Source organism: Molothrus aeneus, chromosome 1, assembly GCF_037042795.1.
Source record: "Molothrus aeneus isolate 106 chromosome 1, BPBGC_Maene_1.0, whole genome shotgun sequence".
Lineage (NCBI taxonomy): Eukaryota > Metazoa > Chordata > Aves > Passeriformes > Icteridae > Molothrus > Molothrus aeneus.
In genome coordinates this window covers 126264837-126285636 of record NC_089646.1, presented here as the reverse complement: position 1 = coordinate 126285636, position 20800 = coordinate 126264837, and the positions used below count along the sequence as shown (strand labels likewise).

The 20800-nt window shown below is 43.3% G+C and overlaps 1 protein-coding gene across 8 annotated transcripts; it reads right to left on the bottom strand.

The window, feature by feature from the left end:
* Positions 1-1896: 1896 nt before the first annotated feature.
* On the bottom strand, positions 1897-19888 carry TMEM74 (transmembrane protein 74). 8 transcript variants are annotated; one of them, XR_010784901.1, is made up of 4 exons: positions 19820-19869; positions 12075-12192; positions 10318-10351; positions 1897-2266 (listed from the first exon to the last, which is right to left on the bottom strand). XR_010784901.1 is itself a non-coding variant. In XM_066564364.1 (2 exons), the coding sequence occupies exon 2, from the start codon at positions 18592-18594 to the stop codon at positions 17644-17646; it is 951 nt and encodes a 316-aa protein (XP_066420461.1). In that variant the 5' UTR covers positions 18595-18757; positions 19820-19888; the 3' UTR covers positions 13477-17643. The 8 variants fall into 8 exon arrangements, 3 of the variants coding, with proteins under 3 accessions (XP_066420461.1, XP_066420445.1, XP_066420454.1); XR_010784898.1 differs by lacking the exon at positions 1897-2266 and adding an exon at positions 5768-6313 and having other exon boundaries at positions 10221-10351; XR_010784900.1 differs by lacking the exon at positions 1897-2266 and adding an exon at positions 5768-6313.
* Between the last annotated feature and the right edge of the window lie 912 nt (positions 19889-20800).

Sequence of the window (20800 nt, the reverse complement as noted above, 5' to 3'; positions counted from 1 at the left end):
CATTCTTAATGTTCAAAGTGAAGGGCAAGACTGCAGTTCATTATGTCCCTGACTTCTTCCTAACTTCATACGAAGGCAAGAGTAATGAATATAGATTTCATTCAATTTTCATGTCTATTAACACTTTTTTGGTATGGTTTTTTTGGTCAGTTCTGTTGCAGTGATAATGCTGGGATTGGATTATCATTAACTAGGAACAGTAAAAAATCCAAACTCCTACAATCTAGTATGAGTTAGGCTAGTTAAATTGATTAAAATTAATAGGAGACACTCTGACATCTAACTCCCTACTTACCCCATCACCTCCTTCCATCACACAGGTATTTTCTTTAAGTAAGGATTTGCATTTTTGTTTTTCTGTTAGCAGTGTTTATCTTATGGCTCTCTGTGGTTGTCTGTCTACTTGCATCTCACAAACAGTATGGCAGGGTTCGAAGGGCTTTGTCATGAAATTGGCCAGTATGGCATTGCAAATAAGTAAAACTAATTCCCTGGACAAATAGATGTTGTATAGCATTAGATGCACTTGAGTGCAAATAAAGAATTGGATTATGTTTCTCCCTCCTGCCTGTGAAAAACAGTTCCCCTAAGTCTTTTATCTAATATCATATGGCTTAAGTGCTGAGGCTCCTGGTAATTGCCTTGCAGGACTGTTCCTCATCTAAGAGACATCTGCAACCCGTGACTCACTAGCAGTCTACTGAGAATTCCTTTACACTAATTTCCATTCCCAGCTCCTAATTTATCTCTCGGAGTACTCTAAGCAGTATCTTTCAACTTTTCATTTCTCCAAGGAAATTCATCAAAGATACTCAAGCACAAGGGTAGGAATCAGCCTACTGCTCAGAGTAAGGTGTCTCAGAGGCCACTTTTGGCATCTCTTCATGAGCCTTTGCTGAGAAATCACTGTTACTTGGGCTGTGCTGTGGGTGTCAGCTTAGGGGTAGATGCACTTGCAATATAGGAGAAAGGGGCTACAGCAGGACAAGTCACATAAAAAGTTGTGAGATGTTCAGCATAAGCCTCTGCCTCTCTGCACTTTCTTGGAGGAATGCAGCATAGGTTTGAATTCTAGGTTTGAGACTAGGTCATCTCTTTGTCAAGTAAGAGATTAATCCAAGGCACTTCTGTTCATCCTTTCTGCATTTCACACTAGGCACAGTGAGAAAACATCCAGTTTGTGTTTGGCATTTGCAAGCTAATGCTTGTGCAGAAGAATTAAGAGGGTTGGAAGGAGTTCTCTGCTGCCTGTGGCTCTCATTTCTATTGCATTGCTTCAAGAGGTGCAATAATAACTGAAGTGAACTGAGAAAAAAAGTAAGTATTGTTATTTATTAGTTATGCTTAATAAAATGAAAGGCATCTGTCAGTTCAAGTTCTGCATTCCCCGAGAAGTTAAGAAATAACTAATATGAAACTGCAGCAGAGGCTGTACAGAAGTCGTGTTTATGTTGACAAAGATGTCTGTATTAAAAGCACATTTTTCTGAGCTGACATTAGGCTAATTCCCTCCTGTCCATTCCTAATAGATTGAATGCTAGGAGTCAAAGGCCATTTGACCTTGTAAAAATTGGATCACCCATTTGAAGAAAACAAAATCTAGCAATGCAGGGTCTTTCTGATATAAGTAAATAAGGTTCTGATATAAGTAAATAGGTTTCTGATATAAGTAAATTAGTAGACTAGCTGTTCCTACTGAACTGATGTTGCTTGGTGCTGCTTTACAGAAATACTGAGGCAGCCTTTTCTGTAACAATCATTTAACCTAAAAGAGTGCAAGACAGAGCACTCAACAGCAACCTCTGCTTCTGCCTGTTCTCAGGGGTTTGAACAGAAGCAATTTGTTTTATGAGACATGGCATCTCTCCTGCCCTGCTCATGCAAAGAATTGGCCTTTTGTACAGCCCTGTGTGCGTGCTGGGTGCCAGCAGATTGCCTTTCTTGGCACACGGGCGTTTCAGAGGGAATGTACACGGCTCTGTTTCGCCTGACAGACATTTTATTCATGTAGGGCCGATTTGCCTCATTAGCCATCAGTCCAAGAAAGTGTGATACATCAGAGTCCTGGCTCCAAGTTAACCCAGGGAAACTGTTATCCAGAGGCAGCTTCTTGGGGAATGTCCTCTCTGCCCCTCTTCCTCTGCAGAACAAGGGGACGCGTGTTGTACTTCTCACTGCAGAGGGACGGCCTCACTCCACTCCTTGTGCCCAGTAGCTCATCTGGCAGGACCTAAGTTGCACAGGTTGCTCTTTCCACAGCCTTGCTCTGTGAGGCAGGGTTATAAAGGGAAGCAAAACAGTATGTGTTGAGGATGGAAGCAAAGTGGTTATGGTACATGACCTACGTGAGATGACCCCATGGCTCTGATACAGGCCAGTAAGGTCTGCTAAGGCTTCAAAGAAGAGTAATTACAATCAATTACTGCATCTCAGGTCACAAGAGACTGTAATTGCCTCTCTGATCTCCTGTATTATACAGTGCACAGGCCATCTATTAAGATTATAATAATTATTATAGTTGTTAATGCTATTATTTTAGAAAAAAACCATCTATCTTAATTTCAAAACATCCAGGGATGCAAAAGCCTTGATAAAGTATTCACTTGGTACTTACTCCAGCTTGCTTAATTACCAGTGCCAGTCCAGGTGTAAATTCATCAGCTAAATTTGGTAACCCTCTACTATCAATTTCTGGTCTGCGGGAAGTATTGATAGACCTGGACAAGAATATCCTGTATGTTTGTGTATGTCTACCTGTGGTTAAACAATGCAGAGGAAAGGTCTTCACTCTGTCATGACAAAGGGCTTGAGTTGATAGAGCTCTGCTGATAAGGTTTTGCTTTCCTGGTGCTGCTTGAAAATGCCAGGTCATGACCCTCCTTTTGTCCTTTGCTTGGTTAGGGCCAGGGTATCATTTTCTGTTGAATTGCAGTTAACAGTATACCCTGCTTTCCTAGTTCTGCACAGATAATACAGAGATCCTCTTTGCATCTTCGTACATGTGTGTATACAATTACAGTGGAAAAGAACTTACAGGCAAAAGGCATTAATTAATGTGCCTATAAATTTCCTAGGAGGGACTAATGTAAGAAACCTGGTCTTTAAAGTGCCTTTGTTTTAGACCTTGTTTAATCTCTGCTTTCTTCCTGGCTGCACTGATATAATTTTCATGAGTAATTACTATAGGAAAATAGACTTTCTCTCTGTACAAGTTTTATTAACAAATCAAATATTCTATCAGAATGGGGAATGCACATAAAAAACTATGTTCTTATATATTACAATTACATTCATAACCAAGAATAGTTACTAAAATATTTTGAAAACCCAGAATTGTTAGAATTGTGACTATAACCAAAGCACAAAACCATAAAAAATAATTTTAAAAAAGGTTTGTTCTAGTGATAGATAGTGACTTTTCAGAAGGCTTCTTCCACAAAGGGAAATGAGGGTCCTTCACTTACTCTATATGTTCAAATATACATTTCTGTTAGCAACTTTCCTTCCATACATTTTGATCCTATTAACCAGTCTAGCCAATCTAATTTTTCTGGGATGGAGGGTGGGGAGCAGATAAATGCTGTATTTATATATCCTTACATTCAATGTACACTAGCAACTGGAGATGGAGACCTCTTAAGTTCTCCAGCTGAGAGAACAGCACAGCGACAGCTCACACCTTGTTAGACACCAGACAATACAAAGAAGCAGAATCAGCAGCCACATCTTTGGAAAAGCTTCAGTTAACAATGAGACATGAATCTGCTGGAAGCAGCACTTGCTCCATGCTGGTGTTCAAGGGCTGCTTAGCACAGCCCAACCCTCCCTCGGGGCTTTGCTGGAGGGGCAGGAAACACAAAGTGCTCCCACTGCAGTGGAGATGCTCTCCTACAAGTTGGGTCTCCAAATCAGTAAGATCAACTGCACTTGTAACCTCAAATTTCATTAGTGCTATATCTGTTCTCACAGCTATGGAAAAAAAAACTTCCTTTTGGTGAATTTTACAGACTGTGGGCCACAGCTGTTGGCAAAGCTCTCATGGATTCATGGCCAGAGAAGAAACCTCATCACGTGCTGTAGTTATTACAAGCTGTTTGCATTTTCAGCTCATGCTAACAATCCAGTTAAAGGAATTTTTTATTATTATTTACTGTTTTTTTAAAAATCGTAAGTCAAGAAAATACATATTAATATGAAAGTGTCTGAACATCTCCTCTGGCAAAAAGTAAGAAAGAAAAAAAATTGGAAAGGAGAGGGATATTTTAACATGTAGTAACCTCCTGCACTGTAAAAAATAAATAAGACAGTGGATGGCATAATTTATGACCTAAACTAGGGGCAAAATAATGAAATGCCTTTGCTGATAGTAAGGAGAACTGATATATACCTCAGATATCTGACTCTGTTAATTTAAAAGTTGCTACCTTCAGCTGAAAAAAATGTTAAAATGCCCAGTGTCCACACTTTATTTCTTGTGCTCATAAATCAAACCCACACAAAAATGAGGCACTCAAAATGCACCAGATAGCTGGAGAACTGAGATGGGGATGCTTAATAGTGTTGTGATGAGAAGTAAAATTGTCAAAGATTGCAGTTCAATAGTTTTATATGAACTGCAGACAGGCAGAAATCCACAAAATAAAAAAAATTCATTTTCACATTCTTCTGCAAAAAGGCTCCAGCATCTAATTTCATATATTTTGATTTCAAACTGACATAAGCTAAGCTAAATGTTCTTTTTTTTTGTTGGGAAGAGGCAAAAACCTGAAACTCCTACTAAAGTAAAGCATCTTGTAGTGTGGATTGGGTTAAGGATGAATACCTTTCTTCTTTAGGAGACACCTGTCTTGAAGTAGTGTTTTCCTTTTCATCTGTCTAGAGGCAGAGATCTCTAAACCCAGCCAGAAGGTGCTACAAGTTGTAATTGCTGGAAGGTCTGAACTCCTCCATATGTGGTGGCTTTAATGTTCGGTGCTCTGGTTTTATCACAGCCAACTGCTCAGCCTGGAGAACAGAAGGCTCAGGGAGATCTTACCAAAGTGTAGAAAAACCTGAGGTGGGGCCAGGGGAAAAAAGACAAAGAGACTTCTTGGTGCTGTGCACTGACAGGGCAAGAGGCAATGAATTCTGAAATACAGAAAATTCTGATAATTATCATACTTCTTTTTTTACTGTGCAGGTGGTCAATCACTGCAAAATGCTTTCCAGAGAGGCTGTGGAGTTTCCTTCAATGGAGATATTCAAAAGTGAATTGGATAAGCCATGGGCAATCTTCTCTCACTGACTTTGCTTGAGCAGGGGCAAGACCAGATGAGCTCAGAGGGGTCCACCAGCCTCTACCACAATTCTGTGAAATGGCTTCTTCTCTACCAGCACTTTTTATGAAATTATGAAAGCAGCGTTGCACACTGAGTGTCATGCAGTGATCAGCTCAAAGGAAACAAATAGTCATTGGGACACATTTCTGAGCAAAATAACTATTTTTTAACTTCTAAGCAATATCTGTTTTGTCAAATTATTTATCTGTCAGCTTCAGAGATAAGATCAGACTATGCCTGTACTTCCCATATGTTTCTTTTGCTCAGATCATTCAGCACCAAAGTTTCCTGAATATCCAAATCTGACTTTTAGATTATAATTTGAAACAGTTGGGATAAAAACATATGAATCTCAAACTTTTCTGCAGGGCATATAGACCATTTTCCTTCTGCCAGCACTATAAAGATAAATTAGCTTCACTGCAGAAGAACAGAAGACATTCTGAAGGTTTTCTAGAGATTAGTTTAATTAGCTAATAAACAAATGGAATACACTTATTTCATTGAGATAGCAGGAATGCATTATCTCAAACAATAAACCCAGCTTTTGCATGCAGCTCACGACAGCAAAGAGACAGTGAGTAATACAAGAGAGATAAATTTAACAGGAGAGGAGGTGCTGAACAAGGAGAGGGGTGAGGATCCAAGCAGAGCTGGCAGAGCAGTGAGGACAATTGCTGTGATGATTAAGGACATAAGGACACAGAGGCAATTGCACTCCACTCGAGCCACCTTTGTCCAGTCCTGGATGAAGCATGCAGGAGACACCTCCACCCCACGACCCACGCAGCTGAGTGATGTGCTGGGAGGCACAGCCAGTGCTCAGGCCCTGTGCCCTCCTGGAGCAGCTCTGTGCTCTCTGGGACAGCCTGCACTGCTCAGCCAGGGTCTGGCTGTCCCTGCACACACAGCTGGCCCCGAGGAACAGGCGCCCAGGAGCATCTCAGTTTCTCCCCAAGGTGCTCATGAGTCTCTAACTAGTTCTGAAACTGGTTCTGAAACAAGATGAGAAAGGGAAATATATTGTAAAGTAAATAAATGGGTCATATAAAATGGAAGTAAGTGATAAAAATTATGCTAATAATAATCAAATAGTCTGGGCCTACCATTGGTCTATAAGGGGGCTGATGCACAAGGCAGAGAGGGACTGCAAGGCTGGGAGAGGTGGGAGGGGAGTGAAAGTATAAAAAAGAGAAGAACAAGATCTCCTTTTGGTACATCACAAGATGGCTGGATTTGCTTAGCAGTTCATGAAGACACTACCTAAGGTTTTCAGGTGATTTGTGCCCTTAGGGAGACTTGAAGAATATAGAGTGTTCTGGAATTAAATGCAAAATCAACTTTTATTCTAAAAGACAACAGAATGATGTGAGAGAGAATTTAAGGTCTGTCCAAAGCAACTAAATTTTAAAAAGTAAATGGAAACATAACTGGTCTTATACAGTGTAGTGTAAAAAACTCCTGGCATCTGACTCTCTCTTCCATTAAAACAGACAAGAGACAGGAATCTTTGAAAACACTGGATGGAACTACAGGACATATTTTATGAAAATTAGTCATTGCTTTCAAAATCAGGACTTTTTATTACTGCTGATAAATTGTCTTACTAGCATAAAGAATGACTAATCTGTAAGGGCTTGCCTTTCGATTTCGGTTCTTTTTCTTTGATTCCCAGTCTTGATTAGCCTCCTGTATTACAACAGCATCAATCAAGCTGCCTACAATCAATTCAATATGAATTGTGAAATCTATTTTCACAATAATTATTGACTGTAGCTATTAACTTTATGAAAACCATATTCCTACCTGCTTGCTGACAAGACCTTCACCTCCCTTCCATTTTCTTTTTTTAGTTCTACATACTTTCCCTGACAAAAAAAACCAAACCAAAACCAACAACAACAACAACAACAACAACAAAAACTTTTCTTATTTTTTCCCCTTCTGTTCACTGAGGTAAAATAGTAAGAGGCACAGGTAACTGTATGGTAAACTACCTTATTTCAAAAAGGAACTAAACCAAACATTGCCCTATTTAAATGACAGTAAACATCATTGATCCTGTGTGGACATAGAAATTAACTTAGGATTTCCACAAGAGCTCAAGGTAAAGAAAGATGGTATTTTTGTGACAAACTCAACTCCTGCAGTGTTTGGATACAGACCTTGCAATGCATTGGTTCATCCTGTGTATGAGTGACTGTAGATATTTATGTAAGTTTATTGTTATGTATCCTGGAATTTTTAATGGAAAGTGAGATAGTTTCAGTGAAGGATTCTTTAATAGGGTACAATTTTTCCACATCTGTCCTCCATGGCCTGCCTTCTAGCCTTCACCTTGAAAAAAAGCCACTAAAACCAGCTCTGTTTACAGTAGTTAAGACAGTGATTTTAAACCATAGACTTGAGCTATTACTGCTGTGCTGTGGAGCATCCCCAGGAGCTGTTTATCTCTCCCATTCACAACTACTTTTCTTTCATCTTGCTCTGTGCAGGAGTAGTAACTTATTACTGGCCTCAAATTTTATCTCAGGCTACCTCAGCCACCCAGCTGAAATGCAGGCTTAATCCCATCTAAATTGAAAGGGAGATATAAAAGAATTGCCTTTTATTCCTATGCACTGGACACAGAACCAGATAATAAGTAGGACAGTCAAAGAGGAGGAACTAGTTCTTTGTTGGGCCACAGAGCACACACACAGCATGCCCACAGACAGATGAGATTTGGGCTCTCAGATGACAATGTATCAATGAGATCTCCATGCATATTTAAATGATTATTTAGGACTCTCTATGAGAACACGTATTCCATTTCCAAGGCTCACACTTGCACTCTTGGAGCTGCAGCAGTGCCATGTGTCACCTGGCCACTGCCCACTGCCACCAAGCAGGAATGGCTCTGTTTGCACACATGGCTGCATGGGGCTGACCAAGAACTGCAGAGCTGGCATCAAAGTGAAAAGCAAGAACAGCACAAGCAGAAATAATGTATGACCTTAAAGCACCCCAGACCTGAACACAAATTGGAGTTATCTGGATAGAGGAAGATTGACAGCTCTTTGAATCCAAGCACTAAATAAATACATGCATTTGTGGCGCTCCTAGAAAGGCTCTGGTTCCAGAAATCAATGCAAAGATTTGTTCAGTGCAGCGTGCAGCATTCTTCTCCCCTTCTCAGACAGCCTAATTTTACCTAGAAACTTGCTGCCTGCATTATATTTCCTCTTCATTTTTTCTGCAGATGATAAAGCATTGTCCAAAACTGACTTAATAACAGCAATAAGAGAGATGGATTGTCACTTTAGGTTACTCAGACAGTGGTTAAAGTTAATAAAGGTTCAGACTGCTTCTTTGTGCTACAAGTGCTGCACAAGGGATTAGCCTGCTGGAGAGCACAATTGGAGGTGCTGGTTCCCCAATCACTCCTCAGACACCAGGATAGTGGCTAGAGCATTCATTTTCTCATGAAGACATCTGACATTTGCTTCTCTCCATACTTCTCTATCCCTGCTGGAAAGCTGCATGCTTAACCTCAGCACAGTTAATTTTCTTCTCTCACACACCAGGACAAGAAATACCATTAGCATGTGAATGATGTATGATGTGCAGGGTCCCTGCAACCCTCCCTTTTTGTTCAGGGGTTTGACCATGAGCTGTTCCTGCTCTCTTTTCCTCTCACAGTCCATCATGGATCTAAAGCTTTGACCCTCACTCTCTGAATGCACTTCTCCTACAGCAACTGCTTCCCAACAGGGTTTGCAGAATTAGGCATAAGGCATCAGCATATGAAAAATGATGCTTTTTTTGTAGACTGTGCAGAGCTGGAGGTCAAGCACACTATTAATAATTCTCTGACTTTTTAAAAGCTGTATTTCCTCCATTTGTTGGCAACATGATTTGAAAGGCCTGTACAAGGCATTTAAAACAGCAGCTGAACAGAGGCATTTCAGCATTGTCTAATATTGATTTTTGCTTCTAACTCACCTCTTTGCTAAGACTGGTTTCAATATCCTGTGAAGTTTAAGTGAAGACATTTCCCATCTCAATAGCCATGCATTGTAATTTGATCTCATAGACAAGCCTGGAGTATTTTCCCTAACAACACAGCTTGGCTCAAAGAGCAGAACTAACACAAAATCTCCACCTTGGACCACTGCTGCCCACACTGAAGAAAGGCTGAGTGGGGAACGAATGGAGGTGGGCAGGAGTGGGGATTGTAGTCACCAGGCTGTTCACTGAGCTCAGTTGTACAAAAAAAACCCTCACAATACAGGGCTGTTAGAACAGAGTATTTCTGCCTCCAGGGAAGTGGTCCCAAGGAATAAGAAACTTCAGCTAAATTCAAAGCACTTTTTACCATGTCCCACATAGGAGAAGTTTAAAGGGAAAAGACATTTAGGAAAATTTAGCAAATTCTTAATCAAAATTAAGGAAACAAAACACCATATGTGAAATGTGAAAACGTGAAAGAAAAATAACAATTGTAAACATGGATTTGGCTAACCATAACAGTGACCTAAAATTTAAGAAATTTCCCCACTGAGGAAATTAGAACATATAAATAATAATTTTCATTTATTTTTGGGGGGGTAAGCAAGTGAGATCCTCATAGAAGAGAAAAAAAGGTCATGAGGAAATGCTCTATATTTATACCAGAAGGAAGAAAAAAGACAAAGAAAGAACAGGTTTTCTGCTTGGTGGGGAGTGAGACAGGACACAATTGAAAATGACATTGAGAAGGCCGAAGTGCTTCAACCTTTTTTTGCCTCATTAAAAAAATCTAAAAGTATTCAGACTATCCACAGACTTCAGATCTTAAGAACTTAGGCTGGTAGAGAGCAGGAGAGGCTGCATAGATACATAATGTATCTGCAAATCATGCGAGCCTTATAAAATTCACACCAGAGTGCTCAGAAAATTCAGCAGCCATTTCACAGCCATGAGTAATCATCTTTGAGGACTGATGGAGGGTGAAAGTTCCAGAAGACTGGAAAATGACCTCTCAAGAGTTCTTCCAGCCATGGTTACCATTCCTGTAAGGAGGGAAAAACAAAGTTAAGGCCGTGATCTATTGATTCCTTCTTTAGGAAGCCACAGTGGCAAACAACTACTTGGTATTGCCCCTATAGGAAGAGCACGAAGTTTTGAGAACACAGGGTCAGTCTGGATCAAATCAAAGGTCCATCTGTCACAAAATAGGCTCAGATAGTAGGCTGCAGCAGTAACAGCTTTATGTAAAACAAAGGGAAGGGCAAGCATAGACCAGCACATTCTCTCAGCTCTTAGCAATCAGAAGCTTAGGGACTTACAGAGCTAGACTTGGCATCCTTCTGTTAATAGCCCTCCATGACCTTTAATAGCCCTCAATAATTACTAATGAAGAAATCTCTAAAGTGCTGTCTTTATTATATGAAATCAGAATACATAGGAACTGAACAGTCACATACTTTCTACTGCTCTGCCTTTCAGTGAGTACATTTTTGTTCCCAGCCTAGATATATTGTTAGCACATATACATTCATTTCATGAACAGCGAATCCTTGGGAAAAGCTATACCAAAATGTCAGGATAGCTACTTGATATTATTTACATTCAAGCACAGTTACTCTGGCTAGTTTGTCAGAAGCTACTTCATGTTAGAGTTCAACCAAATTTATTTTAAGCTATAAAGAGATAAGACAATCCCATGTAGATGGATACACTGCAGTTAGAGAATAGTGATTAAAGAACTTTATTTACATTTCTAGCTGATCAACATCTTTTAGATCCTTCTAATGGGAAGAATTGATTTTTTTCCTCTGCAAAAGGGACTTAATCAATTTTGCTTCTGGAAATGTTTTATTCAACAATAGCTAAATTTCCCTGCATACACATCTGTCAAAACAGAAATGATCATTGGAAAAGAGGAGCTTTTTATGCTGATGTAAAGATGTCTGTTTTATTCTTTCAACAGAAGCCTATTGATTTTTTATGCCTTTTATGCCAAATACAAATCTCTTAAATGTGCATAACCTTACCCAAATACCTCTAAATATTAGCAAATTTAGTTTGAGTTTTCGAGATTTTTTTAAAGATTATTTTGTACTTTAAATTAAATGTAAATGTCATCCTCTGGGGAAAAAAAAATTGTGATCCTTTTCAGATTAATTTATTCTAGTGGTTCTGTACTAATTTAGCCTTTTCTGCAGTGCTGGACTGGGACTTAAAGAAGCCTTGGTTCTCCAGCTCTCCAGGTGGCTCTCTTTGGTATCTGTGTGCAGGAGACTTTTTGAGAACATTATGTTTCATGCTGCTCAGCATCTCATTTCTCGATGCAGATGGAAGAACTTTCAGTGGTCTATGGGTTACACACTGGGTGCAGGTGAACAAAAACCACACTTGTTAGGTTGTAATGCCCTCATTCAAAACAATGGTCAAATGCCCATGAGGTGTAGCTCAGTTAATGGCAATAGCTCAGTATCTTTTATCATATGTAACAGTGGGCCAATCTACACATAAATAAGCAGAGAACTCTTTACAAGTTTTTAATGCAGCAAGTCTGCAGAAATATTTTAACAATCATTTTTTTATTGAAAATCTAAATAAAACGTGCATTATTTGTCTCAGTTTCTACCTTGGGCACTGCATTTACATTTACACAAACAAGTATCAAGCAGGTTCATTTCAAATAAGAGATTCTTGTCTTGTTTGGTTTTATGCAGATTAATAATATCCACAATTTAATTTAATCTGGTAAGGAAATCAAAGAAGTCTCACCTTCTCGCAGCCTATAGGACTCTTGACCTTGCCAGGACTCATAAACACAGGGGAAAAAACCCTGTGAATATAGTACATGACACTGAATCCTTCAAAATTTAAAATGGTAAGAAGAAATCTGTAAAAAGAATAAAAATGAATTTGTGTTTTCTTTCAGTTAGAGAGCCTCCCAGTTCTTTAAGCTAATGGATTGTCATATCTACAAATACATCTACTCTCTTAACCTCTTGCTAATCATCAGTTGCACACCATAGTCTACATCTACTCTCTTAACCTCTTGCTAATCATCAGTTGCACACCATAGTCTGACAGTCTGCAGTCACTGCAGCCAATTTGGCCTTCTGGGCCAAACTTCTGGGACACCTTTGTAACTCCTGTAGCAGTAACAGCCTGAAACCTGGATGGCAAATTGGAGCCCTGCTGTACTCTGTTCTGTGGTGACAGGTAACAGGAGTAGACAGTCCCTGCTCCAGCCTGGATCCACACCCACCACAGTGCTCCCACTCACATGGTGATTCACAGACAGTGGCAGGGAAGGGTCTGATTCTGTCACACCAGAATGAAAAGTGACCTGACGAGGCATAACCTGTGTGGCATACCTTTGAATTGTGTTTGGAAGGGAGTACAGGTTGTCAAGGTGCTTAACTGACGTACACTGGGGATCTGAGAGAAGCAAAAAAAGCCAGGAGAAAACTGTGCCTCCTTGGAGGTCCTGCTTAGCTGCTGGTGGCAGTCGCTGCTGGCCCCGCATCAGCACCCTCTGATTGCTGCCCACTCTGGAGGGAGAGGTGAAGCTGACACTGAGGGGGCAGTGCCCAGCCCACAAACCTCCAGGAACACAGCTCCTGCATCTCCCTGCATCGCCCATCACCCCCAGGGCCCTCTGGGAGCTGCATGCCCATCCATCATCAACCATGGCTGGTGCTGGGCCCAGCACTCTCTGCCCTCCTGCCCTGGCCAGGGCCAAGCTGGGCCAAGGTGAGGATGTGATACTGAAGTGGTCATGCATGTGGTGATGGTGAGCAGGGGCTCAACACCCACCTCCTGACACAGCACCTCACCAGCTGCCTGCTCACACAGCCATGGCTGCTCCCACCCACTTTTTCTCTTTTTTGTTCTGGTTGTGTGGAGTTGGGTGGAACATGAGTGCAGCAGGGTTTGAAGCTGCATTGCTTGGCACTTCTGTCTGGGAAGGAAAAGCAGCAGGGACGTGATGGAGGGGTGAGCTGGGGATGGGCTTGGTGTGCTGGCACAGCTCAATCTAACACTGCCTCTTCCAGGTGGCCCTGCTGCCTACATGGGCTCCATGCCACTGAGGACTGGGGACTGCACCCATGGCACGGAGAGAGAAGAGCCAATCACTGGAATCAGCAAAGAGCAAAGAAGCCCACAATGACAGTGCTCAAATTCATAGACATTTATTTTTGCCTCTGTACAGAACACAGCTGCGATTGTAATAAGGCATCAAATGCACTACTAAACAGCTCATGATGGACTGTGATGTTTCACCCCATTGTGAATCAGTCTTACAAAATTAAACCAGTTGCTTTCTTAGTCAGTAAACTCTATACTCATTGCAGACAAATTTTGAAAAGAATTACAAAGACTAAAAAATTGTAAACACATAAAAACCCAGCAACAACCCAGTGTAGCTTCCTAGGAGAGTCTTGGGCCACGGGGGCCGGCTTCAGGCTGGCAGGAGCAGGCGAGGCTGGTGGGAGACACGCTGAGCATCCACAGCGTGTGGGCTGGGATAGTGCAGTGACAGCCTCTGTCCTGGTGAGCATCCCCAGCAGATGCCAGGCAGCTCCGAATGTCCAGCCTCAGCCACGGCGTCTGACCGAGAAAAGGGAACTGAGAACACGGGTGAGCAGGAGGGAGCTGTCTGAGCAGCAGGGAGCCAGACACTGGCAGCCTCCCTTCCCACAGCTCAGGGAAGCACGGACACCGCCAGTGGGAAGGTAGAGACCAGGGCTGGGCCCAGCCAGCAGACATGTCATGAGGTAGAAATTGGGAAAGTGTCATATTGGCAGCTGGGGCTGGTCAGAAATAAACTGACTAAGGGCACAAATCCTGTTCTGTTTCCAGGGTACTCGGAAATCCATATTCAGAATCAGATGTTTAGAGGGCACCTAAAACCCACTCAGTATATGCCAAAATTTAGTTTCCCAAAAAAGGAGAAAGCTCTCCAATGAATCAAGTGACAACTTTAGCCCAGGCAGTGAAAAAAACACCAAGAATTCTTCTACTATTTGTACCTTTAGAACATTTAAATTTTGAGCAGGGGAAGTCAAATCACGAGGGTGCATGAGGGGGCAATAAACGTCCCTTGGCCTCGCCCTTTGGTACCATCTCATGTGAGGTGAATGCTGTGAAGGCCTGGCCAGTGGGTTCATACATTCATTTCCACCATCAGCCACCAGACAGCAAGAGCTTTGGTTTCTGTCTGTGTTTGGTTTCACAGCACGAGAACCTGAGAGTCCAGAGGTTTTATATTGCACCGCTAACTCACAGCATGCTGCAATTTCTAAAGTGATCAGAGAAATGTCCTGAGCATTTTTATCCGATAAATTCCTGCGCTCTGAAGGCCTTCCTTCACCTCTTTCATAGCACACACTTACACCAAAATAAAGAAACTCTGTTAGTCCTGTTGTTTAAATTTTATTACTCCTCACACTTCTGCAGTGTACATTTAGATTATTAGGTTGAATAATATTTCCTTAAGATGTTCAGGGAAAATTTCAGGGTTCATTAAAGTATTGCAGGTTCATGATCTGTGACAGGCATTTTACAAAGTGTCAGAAAACTTATCACTTGACAATAACATACTGACAGTTCCTTTTTCTAGTGCTAATAATCAGCATTAAGGCATGTCATGGTTCCTGCAAGAAATCTGCGATCCTTACAGCTTAAGCTGACATCTTCCTGCAATAATGGAATGTATTCCAATTTAATGCATATGTATAATAAAAAATAAAAATAATAGCTCTCAAAACCACCAGCCTCAGTTTTAGAGCTTCTGTCACGTAGGTAAGAACATGGGGTCCAGGCAGGTGAAAGGGTTTTCATCCCCCGAGATGTCTGTCCCCAGCCTTACACCACCTTGCTGACCCCAGCTCAGCAACATTTGCCCTCTTGCTTGGCATGGCTTTGCCTGGGAAGGCCAGGCCCTTCCCATCCTCAGGGGCAGGATGAGAGGAAGTAATGTTCCCACTTCCCCACCTTGAGAAGTGTCAAGCTGTGCAGCCTGTGTTCACATACCTCACCCACCAGCCAAGGCCAGCAAAAGAGGAACCTTCCTGCTCTGCATCCAGATTCTCAGGGTAGTTCCTTCCTCTCTAGTACTGATCACAACAGGCTGAGGTAGCTTCCAGATATAAGACATTTTATTCTAGAGATTCAATTAGGAATCTCTGATGACACAGCCAGAAGGATGTAAGCTCTTCAAAGATGACTGTGGAGATGCAGGTCACTGCTGAGTTACTGCCTGAGAACACACTGTGTATCATGACATAAACTGAGAATCATTTACTGGGCAGCAGCACCCTTTAATAAGGCAGCTCATTTAATTATGCAGTAACACTGACCTCAAGCTGCAGTTGGAGCAGAGAACATGTGAAGCAGGATCTCTTTTGCAGGGCCAGTGTTACAGCCTGGGTACCACACAATGGAATTTGCTGACCAAAGGTGTGAACCTGGAGCAGGGCAGCTCCTTGGGACCTTGGTCACCTGCAGCCAGCAAGCACAAGGGACTGAACTAATGGAGTCAGACTTGGGTGCTGCACTTGTCTCCTGACAAAAACCAGAGAAGCAGAACAAAGAACCAAGTGGCAAAATAGTGTTCAGTCTCTCTGTGAGGAACCCATGTTTCTGCCATCCACTTGTTATTCTGGACTTTGTGCTGCCACATATTACTGGGTAAAGGGGACATAAAGGAAATCTCCTCCCACCTTCTCAAAAGAACTCTTCTCCTGTGTGTCACAGTGGGAAAAATGGTGTTATTTTAAAAATGGTGTTATTTTAAAAAATTAATTATTTTAAAAATAATTCATATTCCTGATATTAATGAAGCACATTTCTTGTAAGACTGCAGTCAGAGACTGCACAGACAGAGGTCTTCACCCATGTTTGGCTTTGCCAGGGACACATACACATATAGCAGACATATACATATTAACAAGACATATATATATATATATATATATGTATGTATGTATGTATGTATGTATGTTTGTATATGTATTAACCATTGCTCAGTAAGAACTGGTTTTCCCAGCACTGCAAGAACACATCAAAGTTATCAATGCTCTCCAGAAAATGGCTGGTAATAAAAGCAAATAGCATCAGTTGTACAGGCTTTTGGCTACAGTGTCACACAACTGAGATTAATAGCAACACGTACCCTTGATCATCCCCTATGCTGAGTTTCTTGTCAGCCAGTAAACTGCCTGATACTTAACCTCTGTATTTCCTGATGATTTATTCTTTACAAATAAATTGGGGTTTATTGAACAAGTCTCAAGAGAGCTCCTTCCTGACCTCTCCTTGCTGGTTATGAGAAGGTTGAGAGCCTAGTGACATAAAGCTGAAGTTTCAAAAAGGACTAATAAGATGCAGACAGCCTCAGTATAAGCAAAGCCCTGTAGCTGAGCTTGAATTTCTTCTGGCATGTGTACCGAAAAAGTGTCCAGTCTCAGCATCCCCATGCTTTTTCAGTCTTTGGGTCTTTTGAGACTCCAAACAAGAGGTCTGTTAATTCATGTTATGGCAGTTTTCATAGAAAGACATCTGTCCAACAGGAACTAAACTTCTTTTATATGGGTCACTATAGCTATCAGAAGTTAATGACTATCAATCATTGCTAATCTGAACTGAAATGGAGCTGCTGACCTCAAGCTGAAAGAGCCTTTTGTCTCCTACCAGCACCAAGAGCCATATGGTTTCCTGCCCTCTGCCTCTTATTTCATATTTTAAATAATCATCGCTAATTGTACAATTGTTTGAAAATATGGGAGGTTTGTGGCCAGCCATGACCAAGTGGTGCTCTTTCTTCCCATAGCTGTTACTTAATTGAAGAGAAGCGATCTGCTTAAAATTAAAGAATAAAAAAGCATCTCTTAATGAAATATTAGCCCTACCATTTAATTATTGGTCCTGCTTCTTAATATTCTGTCAAGTAGAATGTTAATAACCTTGCAGGCTTCAAAAATTAACAGTTTGAAAGTGTCAAGGTCATTCTTGTTCTATATGGGAGTAATAAGAAAATTATATAGGCAAGACACCAATGGAATGTTTTATATTATGATAAACGAGTATCTGAGGAACCTACTTATCACAAGTCTCTTTTTATTCAGTGGTTTTCATTATTTTATATGATTTGCATTTCATCTGGCACAGTTCCCCTTTACAACAAGTACTCAAATATGGCAAACATTTGATTATAGAGCTTAAGATAACACCATTCTTGTCAGACAAATAAACTGCATCACCAGCTATCTTTAGCTGCATCTGCTTTCTTTAATGAAACATATTTTCCTGTAGAAATGCTGCCTTAAAAATCATGACCACACTAATTATCTATGGCAAGCACATCTTCCTCAACTAACGACAGCTCGAGCATATTATCATTTGCTCCAGACTTCATTCTAAAATTGAAAGATCCATACAGCTTTGCAGACTCCTTGGAGGATGCAAACCTGCTCCTCCGGTACAGCTCCCCTTTCCACATGGACATCATCAGCAGGCTGGAGAGCACCACGCCCCCCAGGGTTAAGAGACACAGCCCAGCGATAACACAGCGGTCCAAGTGAGCACCGATCCTTGCGCTCTCGTTCTCCAGCCTCTCCATCTCTCGGGCAGCCACAGTGTTGGGATCCACAGTCACATCTCTGGGTACCACGTAGGAAATTATCACCAGCAAAATGCCACTAACCAGGAACAAAATGGCACTAATGAATCCATAGTCAACGGATTTCCCAGCTGCTGCCTCCGAGGCAGCATCGTCCTCCTCAGAGACCAAGGAAGGAGAATCGTGTGCCCATTCAGGTGGCAGCTCCCTGCAGGAATGCTGCTGCAGAGGGGCATCCTGGCCACCTGTAGGAGTGGGGGGACTTCTTGCATGCTCCAGATTTACATTTTCATCCACATAAGTGAAGGATGTCTCGAGTTCCTGGGCACAGCAGCAGGCTTTCTTCTTCCCTCCACCCTCTTCCCTGGGCAAGCTCTCGGCTGGGTGGCAGGGCTGGGACGTGCTGGAGGGGGCAGGGTGCTCCTGGGGCGAGGTGCCCAGGGAGGAGGGCTGGGATGCCAGGGGGGGCTCAGCCACAGGGCCCCTCTGCAAGGGCTTGCAGTGCCGTTCACAGTGCAGGGCTGCCACGGCAGCAGCTGCTCTGGGGTCCACCTCACCCCCCTCACACTGCTGCTGCTCGTAGGGATGGGGGGGCAGGCTCCAGCCAGTAGTGGTGCCCAGGGGCACCTCTCTGCTCTCCTCGGCCAGGTAGAGAAGCTCCATGCAAGCCATCGACCTTGTCCCCACGAGCCTCACCTCCTGGGCTACGGCATCCTCCAGCAAACGCTGCCCCTGACCTGCAGAAGCGGCTTCACAGTACTGGTGCTGCTGTATCCCAGAAATTTTCTTCACCACTTTTTCACCAACGTTTTGTTAGGGACATGGCTTGTGTCAGCTGTTAAATGATTAAACAAATCCTCTCTGACTTTCATTTCTTTTCGGTCTGCAAATGAAATAGCACAGGGGGAAAAAACAACAACAACAAAACCAAACCCGACAACCTCACGATGATACGTTAATAAACCAAAGGGAAGATAACGCAAATGTAATACATCAGCCCTCCTCTCAACTGTTTGAGGGGAGACAGCAAACACGATTGTTTTAACCACGCATTTAAAACTGCAATCCTCTGGCAGATCCAAAATCTATTAGGGAATCTAATCAACCTTTGACACCACTATCCAATTAAGGCAGTAAGTATGCACAGAGCACGGGATAACCAGAAAAACTGTGTAAAATGTCAGAGAAAAGATATGTCTGTTCTTTTAGAAGCATATAACTCCCATCCCCCCCTTCCAAATAAAGAATTTTACACTCAGATTCACAGACTAATTAGAAAGAAACACGCAAATCCCATGTAGCTCAATAATCCAGGATCTGTATTCTCCGGTGGAAATCTGATAATCCTATGGGAAAAGCAGTGCTTTCCTATATAAGATCTACCATTCATCTAAGAGCTTTTGGAATGAAATTATGCCTCAAAGACTGATGACTCAAAGACGGATATTACTTCTCATCTGCAATTAATTCGTTATTACCCCTTTCGCCTGGGCCCCATCCCCCTCGAGGCCGCCCGGTGTCACGGGGCGAAGCCTGCAGCCCGACAAATGTGTTGCATGCGTAGGAAACACATGTGCGTCTATAGCACATACGTGATCGCTCACAGCCGCTGCTCACTCACGCTCTTCTCGGGACCTCAGCGAGAACCGGCCGCGCTGGGATAAGCGACTCCCGCCGGCGCCGGGAGTAGCTGGATCCACCCGCCACCGAGTGACCCGAGCGATACCGAGGTGAGCGGCGCGCAGACACGCACGGGCACACACGCATCCCCGGCGGGCAGGAGCGCGCCGCCTCCTCCCGCTGCTGCTCCTCCTCCCGCTGCTCCTCCTCCTGCCCGCGGGGCTCTCACCTGCCCGGCGCGGCGCCGGCCCCCGCACGCACACACGGACACACTCACCTTCCTCCTGCCCGCCTCCGCCACCGGCCGCGCCCCCGCCCGCGCTGCTCCCAGCGACCCCAGGCGGCCCGGCCCGGCCCGGCCCAGCCCGGCCCGGCCCAGCCCAGCCCAGCCGGGCAGTGCCGGGGCGGGCGGGCTCCGCTCGGCACGCCGGGAGCTGTAGTCCGCGGGCGGCGGCGCTGCTGCGGCAGCGCCCGAAGCCGCGCCCGCCCCGCGGCCCCGGGGCTCGGCCGCTGCCCGCGGGTCGCGGCGCCCGGGCTGCAGTCACCGCACAGCCTCGCCGGGGGCCGGAGCCTGGCACGGGGCCGCAGAGCAGCGTCCGTGCAGCCGTATGCGTGCGTTAGCTCAGTCATGACCCGGAGTTGTTTTCCATAGTCTTGGGAGCTCACGACTTACTCCAGGGAAAGATAAAATCAGATTTTCAAGTGATCCCAAAACTGCTGGAGTTGAGACGTCAAGGGACGTACCCTCTGCGCAAGACTTACTGGAAAATCTCAGGAGCTCGCCCGTGTTGGCAGATTGTCCACGCACTTCCTCTGGCCAGCATAAATGACTATTTAAAAAAAGACTGTTGCCAAAAAATACATAATAAATGAATGACCATTTCATTTTCAGTATGAACCTTCACTGAGTTCTCTTGCCAGTGTTTTTCCTTTGGCAGTGTTAGTGATAAACTAGAATAGGAAAATAAAGTATGGAGTAGTCTGAACTGAAGGTTTATCAGAGCTGAATACTGTGCTGTTGTGGAAAAACCAAGCTCTGGGGAGACAAAGAGCAAGCATGGGCAGAGGCACCTTTGTCATGGAGCTGAAATGAGGGTGCACACAGAAATAAGAAGTGAGCAGCACCTGCCTGCATGGCTGTTGGGCAGGAAAGCAGAAGCTCAAGATGAAAAGTGAGCTGGGGAGGAACCAGAAGAGACAAACACAGACCATCTGAAGGAGTTGGCCTGACATCAGAGAACAAGGTCATTCTCTGTAA

Excerpts from the sequence above, each read along its gene's own strand:
- TMEM74 (XM_066564364.1), bottom strand. The coding sequence starts at position 18,594 with ATGGCTTGCATGGAGCTTCTCTACCTGGCCGAGGAGAGCAGAGAGGTG.